Source organism: Leguminivora glycinivorella, chromosome 16 (genome assembly GCF_023078275.1).
Source record: "Leguminivora glycinivorella isolate SPB_JAAS2020 chromosome 16, LegGlyc_1.1, whole genome shotgun sequence".
Lineage (NCBI taxonomy): Eukaryota > Metazoa > Arthropoda > Insecta > Lepidoptera > Tortricidae > Leguminivora > Leguminivora glycinivorella.
In genome coordinates, this window is record NC_062986.1 from 6,368,189 (window position 1) to 6,395,258 (window position 27,070).

The 27,070-nt window shown below is 37.0% G+C and overlaps 1 protein-coding gene across 1 annotated transcript; it reads right to left on the reverse strand.

Annotated features, from left to right (window-relative positions):
• Positions 1-18,575: 18,575 nt before the first annotated feature.
• On the reverse strand, positions 18,576-23,689 carry LOC125234752. Its single transcript, XM_048141137.1, has 2 exons — positions 22,629-23,689; positions 18,576-18,629 (listed from the first exon to the last, which is right to left on the reverse strand). Exons 1-2 carry the CDS (start codon positions 23,595-23,597, stop codon positions 18,612-18,614), a joined length of 987 nt encoding a protein of 328 aa, XP_047997094.1. The 5' UTR covers positions 23,598-23,689; the 3' UTR covers positions 18,576-18,611.
• Between the last annotated feature and the right edge of the window lie 3,381 nt (positions 23,690-27,070).

Consider the following 27,070-nt stretch of genomic DNA (forward strand, 5'->3'; position numbering starts at 1 on the left):
TTCATAAGATATTATTATCTATTAACACTAGAATAAGTCTTTTAATATAATTTAAGGTACTAACTTTGAAAATGAGTGCTTCATTTCGCCGTTAAACGTAAGTTTGGCGAAAAAACTAGAAACTGTATAACTGTAATCTTTGTTTCCAATAAATTAAAAAAAAAAAATGAATCAGACTACGTGCAGATGCAGCCCTGCGTGCAGTCATGCAGGCAGAAATGGACTATTATGAGTGCTTTATAAGTTAATTTTTCTTTAAAACTGTTCGTAAAAGCGTATTCATGTGGGGTGTCATCGTTTGCTCTCACATTTAAATATACATTATGGCGGATTAAGGGCCTCATTCATGTTTATATTTTCTTGGAAAATGTGCTTTGATTTGTGCGACTATTAATACGAGATCGATATTTATTTGAAAAACCAACCGGGCGTAACGTTGTATGAAAAAACCTCTCAAGGACAGAATTGCCTCAATGGCGGAATTACAAGGACTTAGGAGGGGGTATCCACTATGGGACCGGCAAGAAACTCGGCGGGCAACTTCTTTTCAAAACATTACATCTTATAATTAACATGCATTAAATAACAACATACAATTTAACATGCAAAAGTATTCATCAAAGAATATGAACAGACTAGGTACTCTATGGAAATCAATTTCAATAAATTATATTATTGCTTAATAATACGTCGTTCTTCTTCAGAGAAAACATATCAAATTGTCATAGAAGAAAAAGATAATATGAATCTCAATATCATTAAATATGTAATTTACCTACACAACATAAAATATAAAATATTTGATGTGCTTTCTTATCTGAACTGTGTCCTCTATACATAATACAATTATTTTAATTGCTATTCGTTTTTTGTAGTTTCTGGTTCGGGCCATGCATGTTTGTCTGTCAAATAGTCCTCGACTCTGTAATAAGCCTTTAACATCAATGATTTTTTTAAGTAGTTCTTAAGAGCTGGGAGGGGTAATCTCAAAGCAGTGTCAGGTAACTTATTATAAAAATGAATGCATTGCCCAACAAATGACTTCTGTACTTTACGGACACGAAACTTCTTTATGGCAAGCTTATTTTTGTTTCTAGTGTTATAATTATGGATATCAGAATTCTTAGTGAAACAGTCTAAATTCTTAACAACATAAATTATACTATCATAAATGTATTGGGAAGCTACAGTTAAGATATTAATTTCTTTGAAGAGTTCTCTTACTGATTCACGTGTTCCTAAGTTGTAAATAGAACGAATGGCTCTCTTTTGTAATACAAAGATAGTCTGTATGTCAGCTGCTTTGCCCCAAACCAGAATACCGTATGACATTACACTGTGAAAATAACTATGATACACTAGGCGAGCTGTCTCAACATTAGTCAGTTGCCTGATTCTCCTAACGGCGTATGCGGCTGAACTTAATTTGCTTGCTAGTTTCTTTATATGAGGACTCCATTGTAGATTTTTGTCCAATGTTAAACCAAGAAACAGTGTTGTATCTACCATCTCTAAGCATTCATCATTCAAAAGTATTTTTGTATCGATTGGTTTAACATTCGGCAGAGAAAATCGAATACATTTGGTTTTCTTAGAATTAAGAAGTAAATTGTTGACAGTAAACCACTGCAGTACATCAGCTAACGTGCTATTAATTACATTGTAATCCGTAGATTTTCGGTCAACATTAAAAAGCAGTGATGTATCATCAGCAAAAAGTACTATTTCACAAAAAGTTTTTCACTATACATGGCAAATCATTTATATAAACCAAAAACAGGAATGGACCTAAAATTGAGCCTTGTGGCACTCCTAATTGGACTACAGTCCCGCTAGAGCGAGTTTTGTTAACAACTACTGTTTGTGTTCTATTGCTAAGGTAAGAAGACATAAAGTTTAGGGCATTTATAGACAAACCATAGTGTTCTAATTTCAAAATGAGCGTTCCATGATCCACACAATCAAAGGCTTTTGAAAGATCACAAAATATGCCAATTGCATCACAAGAATTTTCCCAAAAATTATATATATGTTTAATGAGTACCGAAGCAGCATCGGTCGTGGAACGGCCCCTTGTGAAACCGAACTGTTTGCTTGTAAGTAATCTATGTCTGTTGAAGTGTCCCAGTAGATCATTTAACATTAGCTTCTCAAAGACTTTACTTAGTACAGGAAGTATTGATATGGGACGGAAATTGGTTATATCACTCGAATCACCCGATTTAAAAAGCGGTATGACTTTGCTACATTTCATAAGATCTGGAAAGGTGCCTTGTGAAATTGAAATATTATATATTACGGCCAAGTAAGGTGCTATTATATCTATGACATGACTAATTACTTTAACTGATGTTCCCCATAAGTCTTCCGTTTTCTTTAAATTGAGTGACTTGAATGTTTTAACAATATTTACAGAGTCTACTTGACTAAATTCAAATGAATTATTACATTTCTTAACATTAGCACAAAGTAATGAATGGGCTTGAGCCGCAGAAGAATGTAAACATTTTGTGGTGTTAACGGCTATATTTGAGAAATAATCTTCGAATGCCGAGGCAACATCGCTGTTCGACACTATTTGTTGATTATCTGATACAATGTTGACTTGACAATCGCGTGATTTACATTTACCAGCTTCTTTATTTATAATACTCCAAGTTGTTTTCACTTTGTTGTCCGACACTTTCAATTTAGAACTAATAAAGTTTTTCTTGGCAGTTAAACACACTTTCTTGAAGATTCTTGAGTAGTTTCTTACATAGTCCAGGAATTCTGAATTCTTGTTCAGCTCTCTCTCACCATAAAGTTCATAAAGTCTTTTTCTACTTTTGTGAATACCTACAGTAGGGGCATTCACTAAACTTTGTTTTAACTTTTGACCCACTAATAGATTTCACTTTGAAATTGTTATTAAATTGATTAAGAATTACATTGAAAACATCTTGATACAAATGATTACAGTCATAATGCGAAAATGGTATTATAGACAAACTATGTAGAATTTCATTTTTGAATGATTCCAAGCGAGATCCAGTAATGGGTCTATATGTTATTGTTTGTGGAGTATCATGAATAACGTTTAAGAAAGCTGCCCTTTGGCCGCTGTGATCGGAATGAAAACAGTTAAATAATTTCTTATCTATAAATTCACAGTTACAAAAAATATTATCTAGGCATGTTGCACTAGTCACACCTACCCGGGTAGGTTCAAGAAATAAATTAAATAAATTAAATGATTTAAACAAACAGAACATTTTAACAGTATTACTAGATGACTCGAGCAAGTTAACATTAAAATCTCCACATACAATAACATGTTTTTGGCCCTTGCATACTAAATTCAGAACATTTTCCATTGTAGATTCAAATATGCTGAAGTCAGCTGATGGTGGTCTATAAACACATACAATAATATATCTGTCTAATTCAACACATGAAATTTCTATAGTTCTTTCTATGGAATATTTTACAACATCTTTGCGCTCTTTACACTTCATACAATTTTTAACAATAATAAGGGAGCCACCATGAGCAGCAGATTTTCTGGCAAAAAAACTAGCTAATTTAAAATTAACATAATCAAATATCAACTGTTCTTGTTTCAACCAATGTTCAGTAATACACATAACTTCAACATTATTACTATCTAAAAATAATCCTACTTCTAATTCTTTGCTGGAAAAACCCTGAATATTCTGGTGAACAACGTTCATATTCAGGTGTTTTTCCGCTGTCTTACAATCTAGTTTAAATGAGGCATGGGGTCCTTGGCTTTGTCAGCTGACTGAGACTTATATATAACACTATTACATCTATTTGGCTCAATATTGAAGGCCAATAACTCCACTAAATATACAAATAATTTCTTTGGCAAAAATACCTTCCGTGGAGCTAGCATGAAGCGCTCAATGAATTTATTTAAGTCAAAGAAATGGTACTTTTTATTAACAGCTATGGCATGGTACATTAAAGAATTATAGTAAGCTATCTTACAATTATAGTCATATGATACATTTTCTGCATAAGGTAGTGCACATAATATAATTTTCCCCACACCAGATTTTTCAATAACATTTAGTGTGGACATCAATTTATCTATGCTAAGCTTATCTACATTAAGACTATTTCCTAATAAAATTACTAATGTAGTACTGCTATCATAACATCCCTTTGAAATAAGGTCACATAAATGAGACAAAGTAATGTTTTGATAACAGTAATTTGTCACTTGTTGCTCTAACTGGTAGCTCAATAATGGGCCCATTCCTAACCCAATCTGATCTGAAAAAACAACAGTCTTACTGACTGCTCTAGGGGGCTGTTTAACTACTGCCGCATGCCTAGTTGTGTCGTGGGCCACATCGGCTTGAATAATCTTTGCTGGTGGCATTTGGCCACAATTACAATGTTTTCCATTTAATAATGCCTTACACCGCTCCTCCAAATCTCTATTTTCTAGCAGCAATCTATTAAAAGCCTGTATGTGCTCCTCAACTTGTTTTTTAGTAGTCTCATACATGGTGGATACTGCCAAAAGCTCATCTTTCAGCCTGTTAATGTCGGCATTTAATTTCAGAAAATTTGATTCCTTGACTTCCAGCTCTGAATGACAGTCTTGAACCCTATTTTTCATAACTGTTAATGTATGTTTTAATTTACTATATTTTTTAATACATGCCTGGCCTTTGATCAGCTTTTGGGTTCTCCTAATATACCTATTAATCTTAATGTACTTTTTTAACTTATTACTACTATTAAAGAATACTATGTGTTTGGAGTCCCTACTCAATTGTGTTTCACCGCTTACCAACTCTTGGTACACATTCTGTAACTGCGAAGCATCATAGTGCTCCCGCTCTTTCCTAAACAAATTAAGTTCCTCATTAGCCGCACCCAGTTCTTCTTCTAACTGTGTGATGCGGGCCAAGGCCACTTCATGTGTCGAAGCGCACTGGTTGAAGGTGTCTATTGTGCCTTGCAAACGGTCCACTTCTCCGCGGGCATCAGTCAGCTGCACATCATTGTCCGCCAGCTCCCTTTTCAATTCTGAGTTTTTGTTGATTACTTTCTGGAGCTCCACTTCGCTTTCCTCCCTTTCCTCCAACAACTGCTTCGACAAGGCCCTCGACTCGTGTAGGTCCTGTGCTGTTGTTTTTAGCTGCATCTCTAGTTGTCGTGCCGTTGCCTTGCGAGTTTCGGTCGCAATTTCGGTGTTCATTGTCACTCGTCTGGCTTTCTGAAAGATGTAATAAAAAAGGATGAGTACTTATCTCAACAGAGATTGAAAGATTTGCCAAGATGACGACAGAGATGAGAGCTGTAGGAATGAATAGTGTGCAGTGTGTCAGTAGTCGGCAGTGTCTGTGGCGAATGTGTCTTGTCTCGTCTTGTGCTTCCACTAGTTCGTCAAGCAAAGGGAAACTGCACGGTGCCAATGTTGTTTGTTTGACGTTGCTCACGGCCGCAGCAATGAGCTTATTTCATAATAGCATTAGCCCGCGGCTTCGCTCGCGTTAGAAAGAGACAAAAAGTAGCCTATGTCACTCTCCATCCCTTCAACTATCTCCACTTAAAAAATCACGTCAATTCGTCGCTCCGTTTTGCCGTGAAAGACAACCAAACAAACACACTCTCCCATTTATAATATTATACAGCATTTGCCCGCGACTTCGCTCGCGTTAAATTCGAAAATTGCGAAACTCTCCATACAAACTTCTACCCCTGATTTCAGGGAAGTGGGGGGTTAGAAAGAGACGAAAAGTAGCCTATCTCACTCTTCATCCCTTCAAATATCTCCACTTCAAAAATCACGTCAATTCGTCGCTCCGTTTTGCCGTGAAAGACGAGCAAACAAACAAACCCCTTTCCCATTTATAATATTAAAAAAGTTAATACATAAATAAATCCAAATATTTATGTATTAACTTTTTTTGAACACAAACACGAAATCACTAATAATATGTAATAGCTTTAAGTGAGAAGCGCTGAGGCGTGCGGGTTGGTCCCCGGGACGTTAAAACCAGTTTTACGTCCGGGAAGTTTTTATCGGGACCCTATAAACTACAATCGTTAGTAAAGGGACATTTTTAGGGTATGAAACAATGTATTGGAAAACCAATTTTCTTGGTTTTCTCATATGCAGTTATTGTAAAAGATGAATCGCTTGACAAGCTACAGGGTGGCCTAAAAATGGCCTAATACATCCAATCTACCAAACATCCCCTTGGGCGAGCAAGCTACCTGACGACGGATATCTGTCACTATGGTAACCAGGTAGATTAAGTTGCTATGGTTGCCAGCTGGTATTACTGAACCGCGCTTAGTTTAGGATTGAGATAGCTAATACACTTCATACAAACTTTGACGCATGTACATGGCAAATTTATGTACCTGCTTGCTCTAGTTTATATATTTTTAGCATATACAAATTGTCTATTTTATGTCCTTAATTTCAAACACAATCATGTATTGTTTAATGAAAATAAATGAAAATGAAATCTGTCATTGCTAATGTCATTCCCAATGCGATGACGTATTAAATAGATACAATAAAGTATGAACATTATATTTTTGAAGTGCAACTTCTAATGTAACTTCCAACTGACAGCCGTAAACGTTTAACGCTCAGTGGCGCCAACTCGAATTTTGAAAAATGCTATACTGATGGCAGGAATATGCCAAGTATATGCCAATATTTGAATTGAAACTCTTGAAATTGTCCGTATTTCATAAGTTTATGTTTGTTTTTTCAATAATTTGAGCAAAGAGGAATGTAAAAGCTGGAAGTAACTAAACACAAAAACGTAACAGTCACTTGACATAATGTTTTTAAGATTATTTTACGAAGTTTAACTTCTTCCGCGCAAAGGGACTTCACGCACTATTTTTTTTTAAGACAGTGAATTTCCTTCATCACGCTAATTTACTTTATTAGTTGCCTATACACATAACGTCACTACTTTTAAAAAATCTCGTATCTCACGCTGTTCCTCAAAGTCAAAACGCAGTAAGTCTATATGCATTCCATACATACTTACTACAATTTTCGTTTCATTGACAGACGAAGATACAAGTTTTTTTAAAAGTAGTGACGATAAGATTTATTGTCCTTTTAAACCTCATGGTAGCGGCTCACTTCTGAGAGACGAGCCTCGCAAGTTAGTGCTTTACTGTATTTAATTACCTACTTCGAGAGATTCTTGTATCTTTCTGTGCCCCTTGAGAATGTTATGAAGCTGAAACTTATTTTATTAGATACGTTTCGTCTTGTGGGAAAACTGACTTTTGACGGGCAATTTAGATTATTGCTTTGAGATTAGGTCATTTATTATTAAAACTGAAGTAAACTACTTATATGTAAGGTAAACTTCTGACCAAGGCAGAATCGAAGCAGCGTATTCAGCAATCGCGGCAGATATCTGAAACCGCTCGGCCACAGTTCGGCCATCCGGGTTAAAAACACAATGACTCAGGTGGATTTTCCATCATACATATTTGCAATTCCTTAAGGACTTGTGGCGCCCTAAGTACAGGTTAAAATATTTTCATTTGAATTAATTAACTAGTGCACTTTTTCATATATCAATTTTATGATTTTTAGTTAGTAAGTTTTAACTGTCGTACGTCCACCATCCATATTAGTACCTATTGATTTTCTATCATTACTAAAATCTTAATTAGGTACATAAATATCCTTATTAAGAAACGATTAAAAAAAGCAACAGTTTAAATAGAAAACACTTACCTACAAAAAATATCTCATAAACGTCGTAGTTAACAAGAAGCTCAAGAAAAATCGATTAAAACGTATTTAAAAAACCACTTTCTCAGTAATTATGCAGCCTTTTTTATTTTAACGATATTGCGCCTTAATTGCAGCTCCCGGTGTTTTAGCTATCGTGATCTTTAGTTTATACAATACTAGCTTTTGCCAGCGGCTTTGCACGCGGTAGAAAGATACAAAAAGTAGCCTATGTCACTCTCCATCCCTTCAACTATCTCCACTTAAAAGATCATGTCAATTCGTCGCTCCGCGCGTTTTGCCGAGAAAGACGGACAAACAAAAGATCATGTCAATTCGTCGCTCACGAAACGCGCTAGTAAATATCTATCTTATGCGCTTGCGTGAAGCCATACGGACAAACAAACAGAAACACTAAATATTACAGGAAAAATATAATCGTGTTTGTATCTTGGAAACTTTTTTTTTAATTCACAAAAAACTTTTCATAACAAGTTAAACCAATGTTTCAAATTAATACGAGATGTTACGTATTTAAAGTAAAAACTGTTTAAATCGGGCCCTGAAAAAAACTAGTATACAGGTTTGTTGAATTCACGAAGAGATGGGTACACAATAATGCTCATTAGTACCTAAACTTTTGTCTTCTAGTCAAGTCATTAGAGTTATATGAAAACATGAGATTATTTTGATAAGATTTTTTTAAAGAAGGTATCATGTCGTATCAAGTGACCAATCATTTTGCCTCTGAATTAAAATTTTGTAAGTTTACGTAATGATCCTTCTAAAACGTCAAACAATCATGGCAAATGCGAAATCAAAAAAGCGAATCTTTAACTACCTACCCTAATTTCAATGTCCCACGATTTTATAAGAGTATAAATTTCAATTCCACGTGCGCTACTCCACAGATAAAATCGGCAAAAAGAAAATCAGAGCCTTTGGTGTAGGTAATATAATTAATTTGCTTGCCTCGTGCCTCAAAAAATATCTAAAAATAATATTATGTTAAATATCTCACTGGCAGACTATAGGCGTTAATGGACCCAGGGATTTCATAAAAGTGTAGCCATTACTTCCAATTTAGTCCTGCGTCAAAAAATATTAACATCTCACGAGAAAAATATAATGTTATTTTGTGGTCTAAGGAGACAATGACTATTTTTGTCGCGGAGAGTCAGCTCTCATTCAATAATAAATCTTTGGACCTTATTGCAAAGAGATTGAATTTATTATAGGTTAAGTGAATTTTGTTGATGTTCGTGTGGTACAATGGCTTCAGACATATCTGTAGTAGGTACAGTCACCGTCATAAGTGATGATTTCTATACCTTGTCGCATTCAATCGTTTGACAATTTCGTATGACATTTCAAACAAGACGTCAAAGTGACAAGGTACAGTCATCACTTATTTATGTCGGTGACTGTACCTACATCTTATCTTATATTAAATCTGCGGGGGCCCTTACGGATACACTTCGACCCATCGGGATCTTTTGTGCAATTACCCCCTACGATCCTAAGATCCTTGAGCTATTCAGAAGCTTCTCGACCATCTCCACGTGTCGGATGATGAGGCTCATGGGTAGCCTACCTGTACCTACATGATACTCGTAATATTGGGTTTGGTATCCATACTAATATTATAAATGGGAAAGTGTGTGTGTGTCTGTTTGTTTGTCCGTGTTTCACGGCAAAACGGAGCAACGAAAAGACGTGATTTTTTAAGTGGAGATAGTTGAAGGGATGGAGATTGACATAGGCTACTTTTTGTCTCTTTCTAAATCGAGCGAAGCCGCGGGCAAAAGCTAGTACTAAATAAAATAAAAATACTTATTTAAAAATTGTACAGGTAATTACGTAATTACTCCACACTAAGCTTACCTATCGAAAGTTGGTGAGTTTAGTAATAACCCTACTAATAAAAAGTGTTATGAGATAAGTAAGTAATTTCGTTTTATATTCGATACACTTGATACATAAAAGATGTGTGCGGTGTCTGGATCGTTTACGATCGTGACTTTGACTAAGTAGGACCAAAGAGGATCGAGTATTATACAGAGTTACTGTCAAAGTAAAATGTGTAATCCATGGACCTTCAATAGGGACTGAGCTCACACTTTTTTTGCCATACTAAACTGAACATTATTACCTGTACAGAAAGGCGTTCTTGTCAGAAGCAAAAGTGTGTCCACATGAGAGGGTCAAAGTTGGGGCTGGTGTCCCTCTCGCACGTGTGACCAGTGTTAAAGAGATTACTATAGTAGTAGTATTTTTACCTGTATGATAACTAAATTTATAAACTTCTTAAATTATTTTTGTATTATATCGAGGCAAGGGTATTAATACCTTGTAACGAATTGGTAAGTCATTATTATGAAGCCATAAAACCAAAGATTTACGCAAAAAAAAAACCTTTAATTGGGTATTAGTAGATTTGGTAGTAACTATGAATATTGACTATTATCCCCAAATAATGACAGTGATGACGTCATTCAAATTATTTTGACAGTGGCAATAAGTGCGAGAGGGACACCAGCCCCAACTTTACCCTCTCATGTGGACACACTTTTTGGCCTAACTACAGAATCTAGCTTAATATATCTAAATCTATAGTGTAATCACAGTGCATGTTTTGACAATTTGGCCCATATTCTTAGCTTGATATGTGTTAAAATGTCAAATATTAATATTAGCGCCAACTAGCCGAGCGTCCCCCAAACGTGTATAGCCAGATGGCTTATACACCTTTGTGGGCCTTTAAGGTACGGTGACCTATCTACTAGCCGGTGACCTACCTATTTTTCTATATGATTTTGAGGTACGTCTTTTTCTTAGACTTTATCTATCTATACGGAGTTACATATGTCTTTGGTAGGACAGATATTATAGTTTAATTGCTTATATAGTAGTTATATGTAAATATTTAAAAATAACACTAGCTCATTATAAACAACATTTATTTAGCTCAGCTGTCGCAGCCAACTGTACTATTCAATCCTCAAAACAACCAAACTGTCCCTATCAAGATCCGAAGTCTAACCACTTCCTTAAAATAACAGAACACGGAAACGTCTCAGAAATTTACATTTCCATCTCTCCTAGCCAAATTGACGATCGTTCACGCTTCGTGGCGATCGAAACTTGACGACCGGTCTGGCTCAGTCGGTAGTGACCCTGCCTGCTAAGCCACGGTCCTGGGTTCGAATCCCGGTAAGGGCATTTATTTGTGTGATGAGCACAGATATTTGTTCCTGAGTCTTGGATGTTTTCTATGTATATAAGTATTGTATTTATCTATTTAAGTATGTATATCGTCGCTTAGCACCCATAGTACAAGCTTTGCTTAGTTTGGGGCTAAGTTGATCTGTGTAAGGTGTCCCCAATATTTATTTATTTAAACTCAGACTGGCTCTGTCGCGCCAGCAGTGAGAGAGCTAACTGATCGTTTTTTTTTGTTTGTCTATTTTTTTTTAATATTTGTAGTCAATTCAGAATCACAATCGCTTTCTATGTCAATAGGAGACAAAATGTATCCCAGAATTTTCATACATTTTTGTTACTTTCCCCCTAAGTTTCCCCATACAAACTGTATGGAAAATGGTAACACAATAAGAAAAAAACGTATGGGACACGTTTTATACCTATTCAGATTGAAAAGCTTTTTTTAAGGGATAACAAACAACTGTAAAGGGGTATTACAACAACGGTTATAGTAGGTGTTATTATATTATGTACAATCAACAACATTATCCACAAAGTGCTATGCAACTGTTGAAGGTTGTCATACACGAGACTGATGTTACTGATGTTCATAAAACTTAAATTAAAAAAAAGTACGATAAGGTAATTACTAGCAAACACTATTCTATACATATTAAATGGTACAGGTAGGTGTAGTTGTGAAACAGTGTTTCTGAGTGAAGTGATCAATTTCGATCAACTTTTTACAGTGAAAAATAGTTATTTGTTATACAAGGGGGCAAAGTTGTATTTTAACGCCGAGTGTGGAATTGAAAAACGAGCAAGTGAAAGGATTCTATAGTTGAACCACGAGCGAAGCGAGTGGTTCGAGAATAGAATCCTGAACTTGTGAGTTTTTTAACACACGAGAAGTAAAATACATTTGCACCCGAGTGTAACACAAAACTTTTCCCCTCACTATAGCGAGGAAACTACAACGAAAAAAAATGCGTTTATCACTGCTTCCAGTAGTTCCACAGGTGGTAAATCATCTTTATTACTAGATTCACCTACTTTTATCAATTTTAAAGCAATTAATTTGGCTTTATTCAAGGTCAAATTACTTTACCCACTAGTGGATAAAATGCGTTTTTACCCGCTGGTATTAAAGGACAAAACACGTGTTTCCGAGCGAGTGAGGGGAAAAAGATATTTACTAGGAACTAGGAACATTATTAGTTATGTTAGGGTTTTACAGATATCTAAAGTCACTTTTCTATAACTGGCTATAGATAAGTGAAAGATATCAACGTGGCTAAAATGTTGGTTGTAAGTGGCAAATAATCGGCATTAAAAAAAGTGAGCTTTATCAAAATTAACACATTTAAAAAACGTGGACAAAAAAGAAACGCTTAGCTACGAAATGCTTTTGAAGCGTAAGCGATTGTGCTGTTTTCTAGGACGGTAACCAGGCCTTTTACCTCCCTTTCTTGAAATATGAATTTGTGGCTGAATGGGCAAATTTTCTTCTCACTTCGGCCTTTGTGGCAACATTCGGCCGGTGTTTATGACGTAGCCCCAACATTTTGACGATTCCTTTAAATGCTGGTATTATGAGTAATTGTGAGTAAACCGTGTTTTTGAAAAGATTTTAAGGAATATTTACAAATGTAGTGCGAAAAAGGTTTCCTTCGGAAACGTTCGTATTTGTCACGCTAGTTCAGTCAATGTCAGTACATCTTGTATTGACACTGACTGAATTAGCATGACACCTTCGTACGTTTCCGCATGTTTCCGTAACAATTCGAAGGCAAATCTTTTCGCACTATTTATAATTGGTAATATTGGTCAACAGATCAGGGGCCCGTTTCTCGAAAGGTACAAGCTTTGTATTACAACTATTACAAGTGCGCGAACTGCCAAATCGTATGGGTTGTCATGGAAACACACTTGTAATACAAGGCTTGTGCCTTTCGAGAAACGGGCCCCTGGATTGCTATCCATAGGGGCAATGTAAATAAACTAGGGAAAATTTTCTTATTTTTTATTAAGTAGTAATTTAGAATATTTTTGCTATTTACTTTTTTAGTTTTGTTTTTTCAAATGAATTTGATTACTAACATACTACTAATATGGGAAAGTGTTTGTGTCTGTTTGTTTGTGTTCCTGCCGGTGAGTAAGGCTGCCAGAGCTCAACGAGGGTGCGGTGTGCTGATGACGGGAGGACTTACGGAACTAACTTGTTCCGTCTATTGTCCTTTGAGTCGTCGGCAACCCGAACCCTCCTTAGAACTTGTACTCTCCTTTTTGCTGTGTACTTAACACAGCAAAAGGGAATGTACAAGTTTCTAATGGGGTGGCAACGCGCAAATGACACTGTGTGAGTTGCAGGTCCATAGGTTACGGTGACCGCTTTACATCAGGCGGGCCGTATGCTTGTTTGCCACCGACGTAGTATTAAAAAAAATGGTTACTTATTAAAATAATAGTTAACCGTTTCTGTGCGGATGACACGCCTGGCGTGCCATCAAGGTTTTTTATGTGGCGTATGACGCGTTGACGCGTCAATATAGTAAAACGCGTAAAATTTTCCCAGACAATCCAATCAGTTTTTTAATACTACAACAGCTAAAGTGGCGCGACACACCATAATTCACCAGTACAAAGGCCACCATAAATTGGTGTTGTGACCCTTTTGAACGCGCTGCCTTCATTTAGGCAAGTGCTGTGCCAAAATTGGTGATACGAATCGGAACACGGACATATTACATTATGTAGACTATGCAGCTGCCATGAGCTTTTAGCCTCGCGTTTTGATAGAATTTCAGGGATAAAACAGTATGTGTTTTATAATAGCTTACCTTGTAGTTGGAATTGGAATTATATGTATTGGAAAAGCGGCGGTCTATTTAAACATATCACAATGCTCTCGTTTCTCGTATAAAAAGTATAAACTTATCAAAATAATAATTAGGTACCTATACCTGGAATACAATACATGTAATGATAACGATTGGAAATTGACCGAGTAATAGAGACTCCAATAAGATTATGGCATTAAACTTTTTTCGCATAAATTTGATTCGTATAATAAGAAGTCACGTTTGTCAGAGACACCTTACGCAGAATATGGTTTTGCATAAATCATTACGCAGATTTATAATACCGAATCGTATGTTGTCATAATGTTGCTGAGCATAATAGTTTTCTAGTCGAATAGTACCCAAGTAACAATTTCTGGTCCTATAGTGGCCGAGAGCACCAAATTAAATCACATTAAATGGTCCTATAAATAGTCTATATTGGTACTGTAGAGCCGATTTGGCGCAATTATGCAGCCATTTAGTGATATAATAGGGCTATAGCAGTATCATCCGTGACGTTTAAGGTCTATAATGGTGATGTGATGATGACTATTGTGCTAATTTGTTGACATAGAGGACACAGTAACGCTATTATAGTATCAATTTATGCTATAGTAGCATTTGAGATTCCGTTATACAGGTTTTTTGTTCTGTAATAGCAGTTGCCGTCCCTTTTAATGCGAATGAATGAAATTTCTAAAATAATTTAATGTGTAATATTTAACAAAAACTGTTCTAAACGAGGAACTTTATGAAAAGTGGCGTGTGAACTTGTGAAGTTTAGTGTCAATCAAAATAATTTGGATTTCGTATAATTCCATCATTACTGCAAAAAGGTATGCGATGGAAATTTTACCGTTAAAAGAATATTAGTTTAATGGAGTATTTTAAGTGCGCCCTCGATTTATACCTGTTTTGAATAAAATAAATAAATATAATTTAATACAATAAAATTATTGGCACCATAGTTTCTACTATGAAACCAAGAAGTAAAACATACGCTTTTATAGTTCGACTATGTCACTTATCATACGCATTCACTGCCATAAGCCCGCCATTGTGGATTCAATTAGGGTTGCATGAGACTTTAACTATGATCCAGTTTAACTTATAAGTTCTTTATATAGAAAACAATACTTGTTTTCAATGTTTTACTATAGAAAGATCTTCTAAACAGTTTTTTTTTATAAAACATATAGTAAACTCAGCTATAACGCTATTGTGTTTTAAAAGAGATACCGAAACCATTATTCCACAGTTCTGTGATATAAAAGAGTAATTGTGACGTATACGGCGATGAGATATAAAAGGCATTAGACGACCGACTATTAACGCTTTTCAAAGCTATATAAACGTATCCTGAAAACTTCATTATACAGCAAAATAGCTCTATAATGGTATTCATATCACTACTACAGTGTTAAATACTGTAGCAGTGTTTTCCAAAGCCACTATATCCCAAAATAGTGGTATAGTTAGGTTTTAATTTCTGTTAAAATACGACTACTAAAAATACTATAAGCGGCTTGTTGGGAACCTTAATAGCGCAAATTGATAGCATAACAGTGATTCCTAACACTATTATACAATAATATTGTTCTTTAGTAGGTTATTTGATCCTGTTATAGACCAGGCCTATAGCGGCTCTATAAAATGGTGATATAAACGTTTACATCACTTCCTAATAACACCTTTTAGCTGTATAACACAACAACTATAGCGGCTTGTCGGGAACCTTAATAGCGCAAATTGATTGCATAACAGTGATTTCTAACACCATTATATAATAATATTGTTATATAGTAGTCATATTTGATCCTGTTATAGACCAGACCTATAGGGGCTCTATAAAATGGTGATATAAACGTTTACATCACTTCCTAATAACACCTTTTAGCTGTATAACGCAACAACTATAGCGGCTTGTCGGGAACCTTAATAGCGCAAATTGATTGCATAACAGTGATTTCTAACACCATTATATAATAATATTGTTCTATAGTAGTCATATTTGATCCTGTTATAGACCAGGCCTATAGCAGCTTTATAAAATGGTGATATAAACGTTTACATCACTTCCTAATAACACCTTTTAGCTGTATAACGCAACAACTATAGCGGCTTGTCGGGAACGTTAATAGCGCAAATTGATTGCATAGCAGTGATTCCTAACACCATTATACAATAATATAGATCTATAGTAGTCATATTTGATCCTGTTATAGACCAGGCCTATAGCGGCTCTATAAAATGGTGATATAAACGTTTACATCACTTCCTAATAACACCTTTTAGCGGTATAAGCTTATAGAGCTACTCGTAAAAGGTGTTACTGGAGGCTTTTATACGACAAGCGGTCACGCCGAAAACCTTTATACGACATCTATAGTAGCTTTTGGCGTCGAAAACCAAAATTATAGCACTAAAATGTTACTTGGGTACTTTCGCAGATAATATTTTTGCATAATATCAGATTAGGCGGCATAAACTTGCAATTTGCTTTTTGAAGGCGAGTCGAATGTGTTGGGGATGCAAGATACCTAACACCTCCTCGCTTTGCTCGTCATCGTACCTAACGGTACTGGGATAGTATTTCCTTTTTGATGGCGTGTCATTCTGCTCTTGTAGTAGTATTCTATATGATTTAATAACAGCATAATTGTATGTACCATATAATTATGGTACATAAAATTATGCTAAATCAAAGTCGACCAAAGCAATGTTCTGTAAAATAATATTCTGCCAAATGTGTCGTATGCGTGGTAGCTATGATGCCAACTAAGTTTTCTGCAAAATTATTATTCGACCGAAAGTGTTTCTGCGAAACGTGTTATGCGAAGTGTGTTTCTGACCAAAATTATTCTGCCAGATGAGGGTTACCCTTAAAATACTTAACTTACAAGTACTTATAACAACTCGAAATTCCACTTGTGCTTTGTAAATGCTTTGTAGGTATATTCTTCAAACATTAGGAATGTCTAAGTGAATGAATGAATGAGACTTTATTCGAAACACATTTACAACAAAATCAAAGTAGACTTACATCTAGGAAAATAAATGAACTTACAGTGCTTAGGGTGGTTTCGGAAAAGGATAACACTTGGCATTTGTCGCAGCACATTAATAGTGTTACGACGCTGATTTTCAGTGTACCCATTGACACTTAGAACAAACACAAAACGTAAAAAGCAGAGCAAAACAGAAACAGAATACATTACAATGAACAGCTACTCACATATGTCTACTCACACATACGGCTACTAAGTTGCTGAAACTTTGGCACTCGTGATCTATTTAAATATATATCTGTGACCGCACAGCATGTTTGCGGGCTTTGAAGACATGCTCACGTGCCCACAGTACACAGGAGTAGTTTGTATAATCAGGGGCGGCTCACTCCGCGATTCTATCGCCGCGCTACAAGTGTAAAGGTATCGGGACGCGTCAATGAAACTACGTGCTCAGATCAAGACTGACTCTTTATTCATGTTCTTACCCACATGCATATTAGATATTATAACCACCTACCCACAACCCCCTTTTCTACATTTAGATGTTTCAATTCCTATATTAGATCTCAAGTTACACATTTATTAATTTAATTCATTTAAACATATGGAATAACATAAATTACATATAAACCTACTTACTTTCCTTTTTCATAAAAAAAAAAAAAAAAAAGTAGGTAATCATAAATTCACTCAGTTGTACAATGCAAAATCAGTGAAGGTATTAAAGAGAAAATAAAATAATATACACCATGTTTTTTTTTTTGTTTTCCGTTAAATTCGACACGTAGCTAAGTTCATTATCAGGAACCATCCTGTATATCACTTTTAGTTAACTTCGCAAAAAAAAATGTTTTCATCATTTTCATACATAATTAATAAATTTATTAGTGTGAGAGACCCTTAAGAATAACATTCAAAAGTTAGTGTCAAGTGATTGACGGCAAATGTCAAAACAAATAACATTAGGAATTGCTAAAGGTTGTCACACACGTGTTCAGCAATTATCTTTATTTATTTTTTAATTACTCGATAACGAGTTGAGACGCTAGCTTCTTAGAGAAATTAATTGTATGTGATCTTAAGAACCTTCCTTTAAAGTTAACGGAATTCAATAAAAACAGGTTGTAGGTATTAAAGACATCGTGATACCTGGTTTATTAATAGCCTAGAATAAAAATACAAATCGGCTCAACATTAATATACTTTTTTTTTATATATATATAATTCGTAGCCTCGAGATTAGGTAAATCATTTCTAAATGATTACACAATATCGGCAAATACTATAAAAACTCATATAGTAGCAAAACATTTTTCTTATTGTATACATAAAAAAAAATTACTGTAGCTCCATAAGTACATATATATATTTTTACTGAACATTTTTTTTTTATATACCTATTCTGTTAATCTTTAAAACAGACAAAGGCGAATAAAATATCATGCAATATAAGAGCTTTAAATTATCTTCAGTTCATGAGGTAATGAACCATTTTTATACAGTATATTACACAATTGGTTACTAATCTATTATTGAATTATTACACTTTAACTTTAACGACTTAGCGACTATTAAGTAGGTACATACCTACTTATTATATTTTGTACTAACTACTTAACCCATTATGTTATGTACCTACTCGTACTTAGCACAGGTGTTCTTTACCTACATAACCTTTTAAAAACAAAATTAATCTCCAATGGAAATTGAACCTTACTGCTAGTTGTTTAGGTATTTTTTTTTTAATAATGTACTTATACAAATCCATCTTCGACACCGCGCATATTCAACCCGGCTGCTAATTAAAACCAATCAGGAGGAATCACCACCCTGCCAGAACGAGTGACATAATTATTGTTACTGTTTGGAGCATTATCGGACACTGGAGCCGTGTTGATGACAGCACGCTGCGCGTGCGACTGAGGCTGCCGGGCGGGCGCATGCGCCCTCGCGTTATCGTTATCACTTGTTACGGTGATATCGTCATAAGGCCGGGGACACACAGGTAACTCCGGTCTAAATTCCGAGTCTACTATAAGATGACGCCTGTTTCTCACTAAAGTACCACCCTGCATCAATTGAATTAAATATGATCTGATACCTTTAATTTGTAAAATTGTGCCACTAACCCACTTCTTATCTACTCTAACTTTAACCTTTTGGCCTGGCAATAATTGTTTTAAATCATGTGCCGTCTTGTCATACTGTAGCTTTTGTTTAATCTGTCTCTTTTCTAACTCTGCCGTAACATTCACTTGGATTTTAGGATGAAGAAGTTTTGGAGCATACGGGACGATACCACGAAACTTTCTATTGTTCAATAACTCTGATGGAGATGCTAACTGATTAGTGATGGGAGTGGTTAAATATTCTAACAGTGCTTGCCTGAAATCAGTTTTTTCAACACTAGTTTTCTTTAATATATTTTTTACGGTCTGCACATTCCGTTCAACCTGCCCGTTTGATTGCGAATAGCAAGGAGACGACGTTATATGTTCAAAACACCACTGCTGAGAGAACTGTTTGAATTGGCTGGAAGAAAATTCAGGGCCATTGTCTGATATTACAATGTTAGGTATGCCCTGATGACTAAAAACAATCTTTAACTGCTCAATAATATGGCTAGAAAGTAAACAATTTAGTTCTATCACTTCCAAGAACTTGCTAAAATAATCTACTACTAATAACATTGAGGTATATGTACTACGTACTAGAGGCGACGTTGCCAAGCGAAAACACTGCACATGCTGACAAATGCGCGGGGTGGGGGGAGCGGCAATTTACGCATAGAGTAGGTCCACCATCAGATGTGACACATTATTATTATATTCTGCCTAACGGAAATTTTATATTTTAAAATACGGCTAGTCTAGTCAAAATGATTTATTTATTTACAACTTAAACAATACAAATTAATATAATTGTGCTGTACTTATCTTCTTCTTTAAAATACAATGAATGAACATATATATGTGTTGGACAAAGCGTATCCATTGTTCCCTTTTTTCATGATCAGATCAAAGAAAACTGCAAAAAGTGAGCGTGCTAAAAATACAATTTCACTCAAAAAATATTAACAATCAATAAAGAAATAAACTTTTTTTATATTATAGTAACATAATTCATGACGTAGTAATTAGTTACCTAATCATTTTCCAAATAGAAATATATATATTTCGCAAATATATTAGAGGTGAAACACATTAGTAGGAACAATGTAAATGGCACATCTGCGCGGTTAGTCTTTGATTGCGTCACCAAAATGGCGGCAGTCCCGCTCCCGCTCGCGTATTTGTAGAATATTCAATCTTAAAATATTATAGACGAGTTTTTTGTTTAATTTACCGATGAAATGTCACACCTTGACTTTTATTTGATTTTTTCGAGTGATTAGAACAATTTTTAAGCACACAAGAACGCATTATTCACGTGGAAAGTAAATGCATCACGGCACGTCACTGCACTGCAAGGGCCTGGTGACGACTGACAACGTTGCGGTCCATGGACCGCAGTGGGGTGTGTAAAAAATTCTCTTAGCAGCGTCGCCTCTAGTACGTAGTACATATACCTCAATGACTAATAAATATTTTTTCTCCTTATAGTGAAATACATCTACCCCAATTTTCGACCAAGCCCTGTCCGGTATCTCATGTGGTATCAATGATTCTTTCCCATTCTGGTTTTTAAAGGTTAGACATGCTTGACAGTTTTTAATTAAGTCCTCTAGCTGGCTATTTATATTTGGCCAAAATACAGATTCACGCACCTTTAACTTGCATTTCTCTAATCCTAAGTGCCCAATGTGCACCCGCCTTAACATTTCCTTACGCATAGAAGCTGGAATAATAATTCGATCGCCCTTCCATGCCATACCATGCGCGACCGTCAATTCATCACGATAACCCCAGTAGGGTTTCACTTGGTCATCGACATCCTGCTTACACTCCGGCCAGCCTTCTTTAATATACCTTATTACCATTTGGAGTTCACTGTCATCCTGAGTCAACTTTTGTATATGTACAAAGTGCGAGTCAACAAGCGGGTTGCTAAGCAGAACGGCACACACCTGTGCGCGCGCGTCCAGCTGATCGCGCGGAATTTCATTCGGAGCGCTCGCCGGATCCACCGCACGAGAGAGAGTATCGGCCATATACATATACTTACCTGGTTTGTATACAAGTTTGAAGTTGTATGGTTGCAAACGCAGGAGCATCCTTTGTAACCTCGCAGGAGCAGAGACTATCGGCTTACATATAATACTTATCAGTGGCTTATGGTCAGTTTCCACTGTGACATCACCTCGACCATAGATATAACTATAGAACTTTTCGCAGGCGTATACGCATGCAAGGAGTTCTTTTTCTATCTGCGCATATGCTTGTTCAGCTTTTGTTAAGGACCTCGATGCATAGCATACAGGCAAATTGTCCTGTAGTAAACAAGCCCCTAGTCCATTCTTACAAGCGTCAACAGAAATAACCACGGGTTTTTTTAAACTGTAATACTGTAATACAGGTACACTTGTCAAACACTGTTTTAAATCGTTAAAAGCTTTCTCATGCGACTCCAACCAATGCCATTCTATGTCCTTTTTAAGTAATTGCCTGAGTGCATGATTTTTGTCGGAGAGATTCGGTACAAAGCTACCTACATAATTTATCATACCTAGAAATCGTTCTAGATCCTTAGTGTTTTTTGGACGAGGCATATTTCTTATTGCGGACGTATACGAGTCGTCCGAATAAATGCCATTTTGAGTAATCTTATGTCCTAAATATTTTATTTCGGACAGACCAAACCTACACTTGTCTTTATTTAGTTTTAAATTAATCTCACGACATCGGTCCAAAACGAGTAACAACCTAGCATCGTGCTCCTCTTTTGTACGACCGTAAATTAGAAGGTCATCAATGAATAAACAAACACCTTCCAAATCATCAAATTGTTCGTACATTTTTTTGTGGAATACTTCAGACGCTGAAGAAATTCCAAAGGGCAAACGCAAAAACTTATACCTCCCAAAACTTGTATTAAAAGTAACTAAATCAGTACTATCTTCGTGAAGACGAAGCTGCCAGAATCCTTGCTTGGCATCCAGGGTGCTAAAAAATTTAGAACCTCCGAGATTGACAGACATTTCATCCAAGGTCGGTAATTTAAAGTGCTCACGCCTAATAGCCTGATTTAAGTCCCTCGGATCCAAGCATAGCCTTATGTCACCGTTAGCCTTCCTTACAACGGTCATGCTGTTGACCCAATCCGTGGGCCCCTCTACCTTGGCAATAATCCCATCACTAACCATTTCATCTAACTTTTTTTAACACTATCTTTCAAGGCTACCGGCAACTTTCGTGGAGCGTGTACCACTGGCGTAACATTTCTGTTCAGCTCGATCTTATACACCCCCGGCATGCACCCAACTCCTTCAAACACATCCGAATACTCCCTATACACATGTCGCTCTAAATTACTACCGGTATTCATTTCGACGTGTAAAACTCGCTTGACAACATTTAGTTCAACACACGAATCCCTACCTAATATAGGATCTGAGGCCGTGTCGACCACAATAAAGTCTAGAATATACATCCGTTGCCTGTATTTTGTTTTCAAACTACATTTGCCTACTACATTGAGGGGATGATCTGAGTACCCACTCAATGTATCACCCGTCGCGCTTAAATCGTTCTTATTCAAACTAATTTGACTCAAACAGCTAAGCGGTATTATATTTACATCGGCTCCAGTGTCCAATTTAAATTTAATATTTCCCTTTTCGAACAACAAATCAATCCACCAAACACTCGAACTAGTACAGCAGTTTCCTACCTGATCATTGTTTTCCTCAGCTCGCACCTCGTAAACATTGCACATCCGCGAAAAATGGTCATAATTACTACACTTCAGACACCTTCTGCCAATAGCAGGACATTTTGAACTGCCATGAGGCAAACCACATCGCGCACACGAAACATTAGCATTAGCACTATTTACACCCCGCACTTGCCGATTAAACAGGTGATCCCGCCGGGCAGGACTGGGGCGCGCGGGCGCGGGGAGGCGGGCGGGGGCCTGATAACGGCCGCCCCGGCCCCGGCCGCGCGCCGCTCCTCGATGCGCCGGCGCTCCTCGGTGACTTACCCCCCAAACTTGATTGTTTCGACTACCTTCACTTGTCCAATTGTACTCATCGCTATGCCTCGGATTATTTTCCACCACATATGCCTTATGTTCCACAGCCTCTTGCTTTATAGCCCCCGCTTGCACCTTGGACATCTGGGCCAAGTTACAAATATCCAAAGATTTACTTAGCGTAAGATCTGGCTCACGTAACAGCCGCTCCCGTAATGCGTCCTCTTTTATACCACAAATCAGTCTATCCTTTATTAAATCCTGCATTAGCTTGTCGAATTCACAGGTGGCAGCCAGCTTCCTGAGTTCAAAAGCGTATTGCTCGATCGACTCACCATCATGCTGACAACGAGTAAAAAATCTGTGCCGTTCTATAGTTAAATTTTTCTTAGGCAAAAAAAACTTATCAAACCGCTCAATCAAACTCTTTAACGTCGTGCATTCCGATTCGAACTGTTGGTACACTTCCCGAGCTCGCTCCCCGATGACATGGAGCAAAATACTAATTTGCACCTTTTCCTCTTTCTTCGATAACTCACACGCGTCGAAGTAAATACTAAAAGCTTTTTTCCACTTAGTCCATTCCACAGACAAATTGCCAGAAGTCACATTTTCCAAATTATTATCGAAAATAAACGGCGACGGCGGCGGCAAGATAGACTCCATCGCGAACGGTCGCGAATATACTAAAAACAAATACTTTAACGGTTCTTTTATCTCGGCTGCGCCATGTAAAGGTATCGGGACGCGTCAATGAAACTACGTGCTCAGATCAAGACTGACTCTTTATTCATGTTCTTACCCACATGCATATTAGATATTATAACCACCTACCCACAACAAGTACATGCTGGCGGCCGCGAGTTCGCGGCCTAATCAGGGGTGGCGCGCGTGCTCACGGAACGCACGTTCGCACTTTCTATTGTTACATTACGTAGCGAGTTTTTTTCAAGGTTCATATGCGATGTTTACGTGTGGAATGGCTAATAATGCTTAGTTAAATAGACATCATGAATAAAATAGGACAATCTTACACTGATCTTATTGATTAAATCCAACGGAAAAGTTCAATAAGGCTTGTGATGCTGAAGGCTGTAACAAAAATATATAAATACTCTATATATACCTAGAATGTACCCAAGACTTGAATATATAGTATAACTATTTATCTGAGAATTAATGCGTTTTAAACCATAGGCAACCCTATCCTCTGTCGCTGCGCACGTGCGGCTCGTTTCTTTGTTAGAATTTTGTAGGCATTTAAAAAGGCGGCATTTCGTGAACATCAAAGCAGTGGGCCTTCTGTACTTGTACTATTATATATTCTGTGGTATAATGTATACCTACTGTGACATCTACACCGTGAGTGTATAAGTAGCAAAACCAAGGGATATTATCCATACTAATATTATAAATGGGAAAGTGTGTGTGTCTGTTTGTTTGTCCGTCTTTCACGGCAAAACGGAGCGACGAATTGACGTGATTTTTAAGTGGAGATAGTTGAAGGGATCGAAAGTGACATAGACTACATTTTGTCTCTTTCTAACGCGAGCGAAGCCGCGGGCAAAAGCTAGTAATATTTATAATTTTAGGGCATATTTTTGTTATGTACACGACTACACAATAATATTTGGAACAGAATAGAACACACACACTAAATGACTTTTCCTTTATATGTAGTTTACTAGGCTTCGCTCGCGTTAGAAAGAGACAAAAAGAAGCCTATGTCACTCTCCATCCCTTCAACTAACTCCACTTAAAAAAATTACGACAATTCATGGTTCCGCTTTCCCATTTATAATATTAAGTAATAATGGACATCAGTCACAAACTCGGTAAATTGAAACATAAAGTGAAGTAGGTGCCTGTTGAAACTAACGTATTACCAAACAAAAAAACTTCATGTCATAATTATTCACTACATCTATACAAACTTCGCTATTACATGGTTTAATAGCTTTTTTGTAAGAACAAGGGCGGGTCAAATACTTCCAGTCTAAAAAGGCCTAAATGCCGTGTTCACTTATGTCGCTTACGCCGTTTTTTGAAAGGCATTGTATTGTTAGAACGTGTCACGGAGTTCCGTGGGAAACACAGGCTGTTTGATTGATTGAGCTGTTATAAGTAAACTATAGTAATGTAAAACTGGGAACTAACCCGAATACAATTTTGGAATAGGGTATAGTGTTCGTGATGCAAAACATCGTAGGAATTGAGTTTTAAATGGTTTTGACTTATTCATAGTATTCCGTGTTAGGTAAGCTGCGTTTTCACTTAGTGTTCTGAACAGTTCTGGAGGCGCAGCCGATGGCATTTCTGCGACGCGAAACGAAAACGATACGCCGCGAAAGGTACCTAGTCTGGCTCTGTCGCGCCTGTACGCAAGATCGATAGAGATTGATATTTACGAGCGTTTCGTTTCGTGAGCGTTTGTGCCATTTGGCTACGTACCCTGAGCGAGCATTCGTTCGTTCATGCACCGATAAAGGTATGGAAGTCAAGTGTTTTCATCTGCGCATGAACGAAAAAATGTTCGCTCAGAAGTAAAAGGCAGCTGAGGCCTGAGAGCACGCTCAATGTGCGTGCAACGTGGGCGAGCGCGCCGCGTGCATGTCGGACAATTGAAGCTCAATATAGCCTCATACAAGTGTCCTGATTCAACGCTGCAGGTTCGACGCACGCTGGCCCGCTCCGCCGAACGCTCTAGCGTCCTCTTACGGCCCGGCCACGATATTGGTCTAAGCGCGACAGCGGTGAGCGGCAGCCATAAGTGCGAATGAGAAGTCTCATCGCTGTGTCTCGCTCCAATATACGGCCGCCGCTCGCCGCTGTCGCGCTTAGACCAATGTCGTGGCTGAGCCGTTAGGCGCATGTTGGAAAGATGCAGCATTGTAGTACTTATGCAATCGCGGACTGTAATGAATACAAAATTGACTTTCCGATGCGTTTGACTACTAAGTAAACAATACCTACACGCAACAATTGAGCAACAAACGCGTTTGTACTTTAACCACATAAAACAAACTTTTTGAGGAAACGCCTGTAATAGATTTGCAAGAGCTGACTGATCTTAAAACAAGAATTCTTCGTCATCTTTGCGTAATCTCGACGTGTTGGTCCCTAGAAGTTCCCGCATTAGCAACTAGATAATTAGGCAGGCACTAGTTAGTTTTTACGAAAGCCATTACCATCTGACCTTTTAATTCAGAAAGTAAACTAAGCTTAGCAAAAACTAACTCTGTATTCTCGCAATAAGTATTTCCGTTAAATGTTAGGTAAACTAAGCTTAGCAAAAACTAACTCTGTATTCTCGCAATAAGTATTTCCGTTAACGAACGACTGGCAGACATGAAATTATATTGTCATAAGTTCCGAAAAACTCATTGGTGTGTTTCGGCATTTAATCCCGAGACATCCGGAATGATAGTCGCACGCTCGTACCATTAAGTTTTCTAGCTACTTCTAGATCTTTCTACGTTCTAATTCTCACAGCAACAGCACATATTGCACAAAATGATATTGTAAAAGCTACGAAAGCAACATGCGCGGTATCAGTATTCCCGTCAGCGGCGCATTGTGATTGCGCTCACGTGCCGGCTCTAGGGATTTGTAGGTAATCTTTTCTAGGGAACTAACTCCAACGTATCCTGTCGCGTACCTAGTGCTAGCTACGTAAAGTCAGTATGTGAAGAAAATTAGAACTAAAAGTAAATATTGAACTTTTATAATCAAAATCCGGATCAAATGCTACCTTTAGTACATGTAGTCTAGTAGTCAGTTGAGTTTTCAACGCATTTTTCTTATTATAATGATTATTTCCAATGGTACTTTACAGGATTCCTACGAGAAATTCTGGTTACCTCTTCAAACGTCGCAATTCCTTTAAATTAGGAATAATTACTTTGCATGATCCATTGGCAAAGTATTAAATAGTAAGGGGTACAAAAAAAGCTATTAATGTCATGCGGTCTCTGAAAAGAAAACACACAAACCAATTTACGGGATTAAAATGGCTTTCGTACGATAATTGCTTTGTATTTGGTTACTCCATTTAACAAAGCCTTGCGATGAACACACATGTCATATGTGCAACGTTTATAAAATGCTATAGTAAAAGATATGAAGCTGCAACATGCAGG

Bases quoted from the DNA above. Each gene is read 5' to 3' on its own strand.
- LOC125234752 (XM_048141137.1), bottom strand. From the start codon at position 23,597: ATGGAGTCTATCTTGCCGCCGCCGTCGCCGTTTATTTTCGATAATAAT.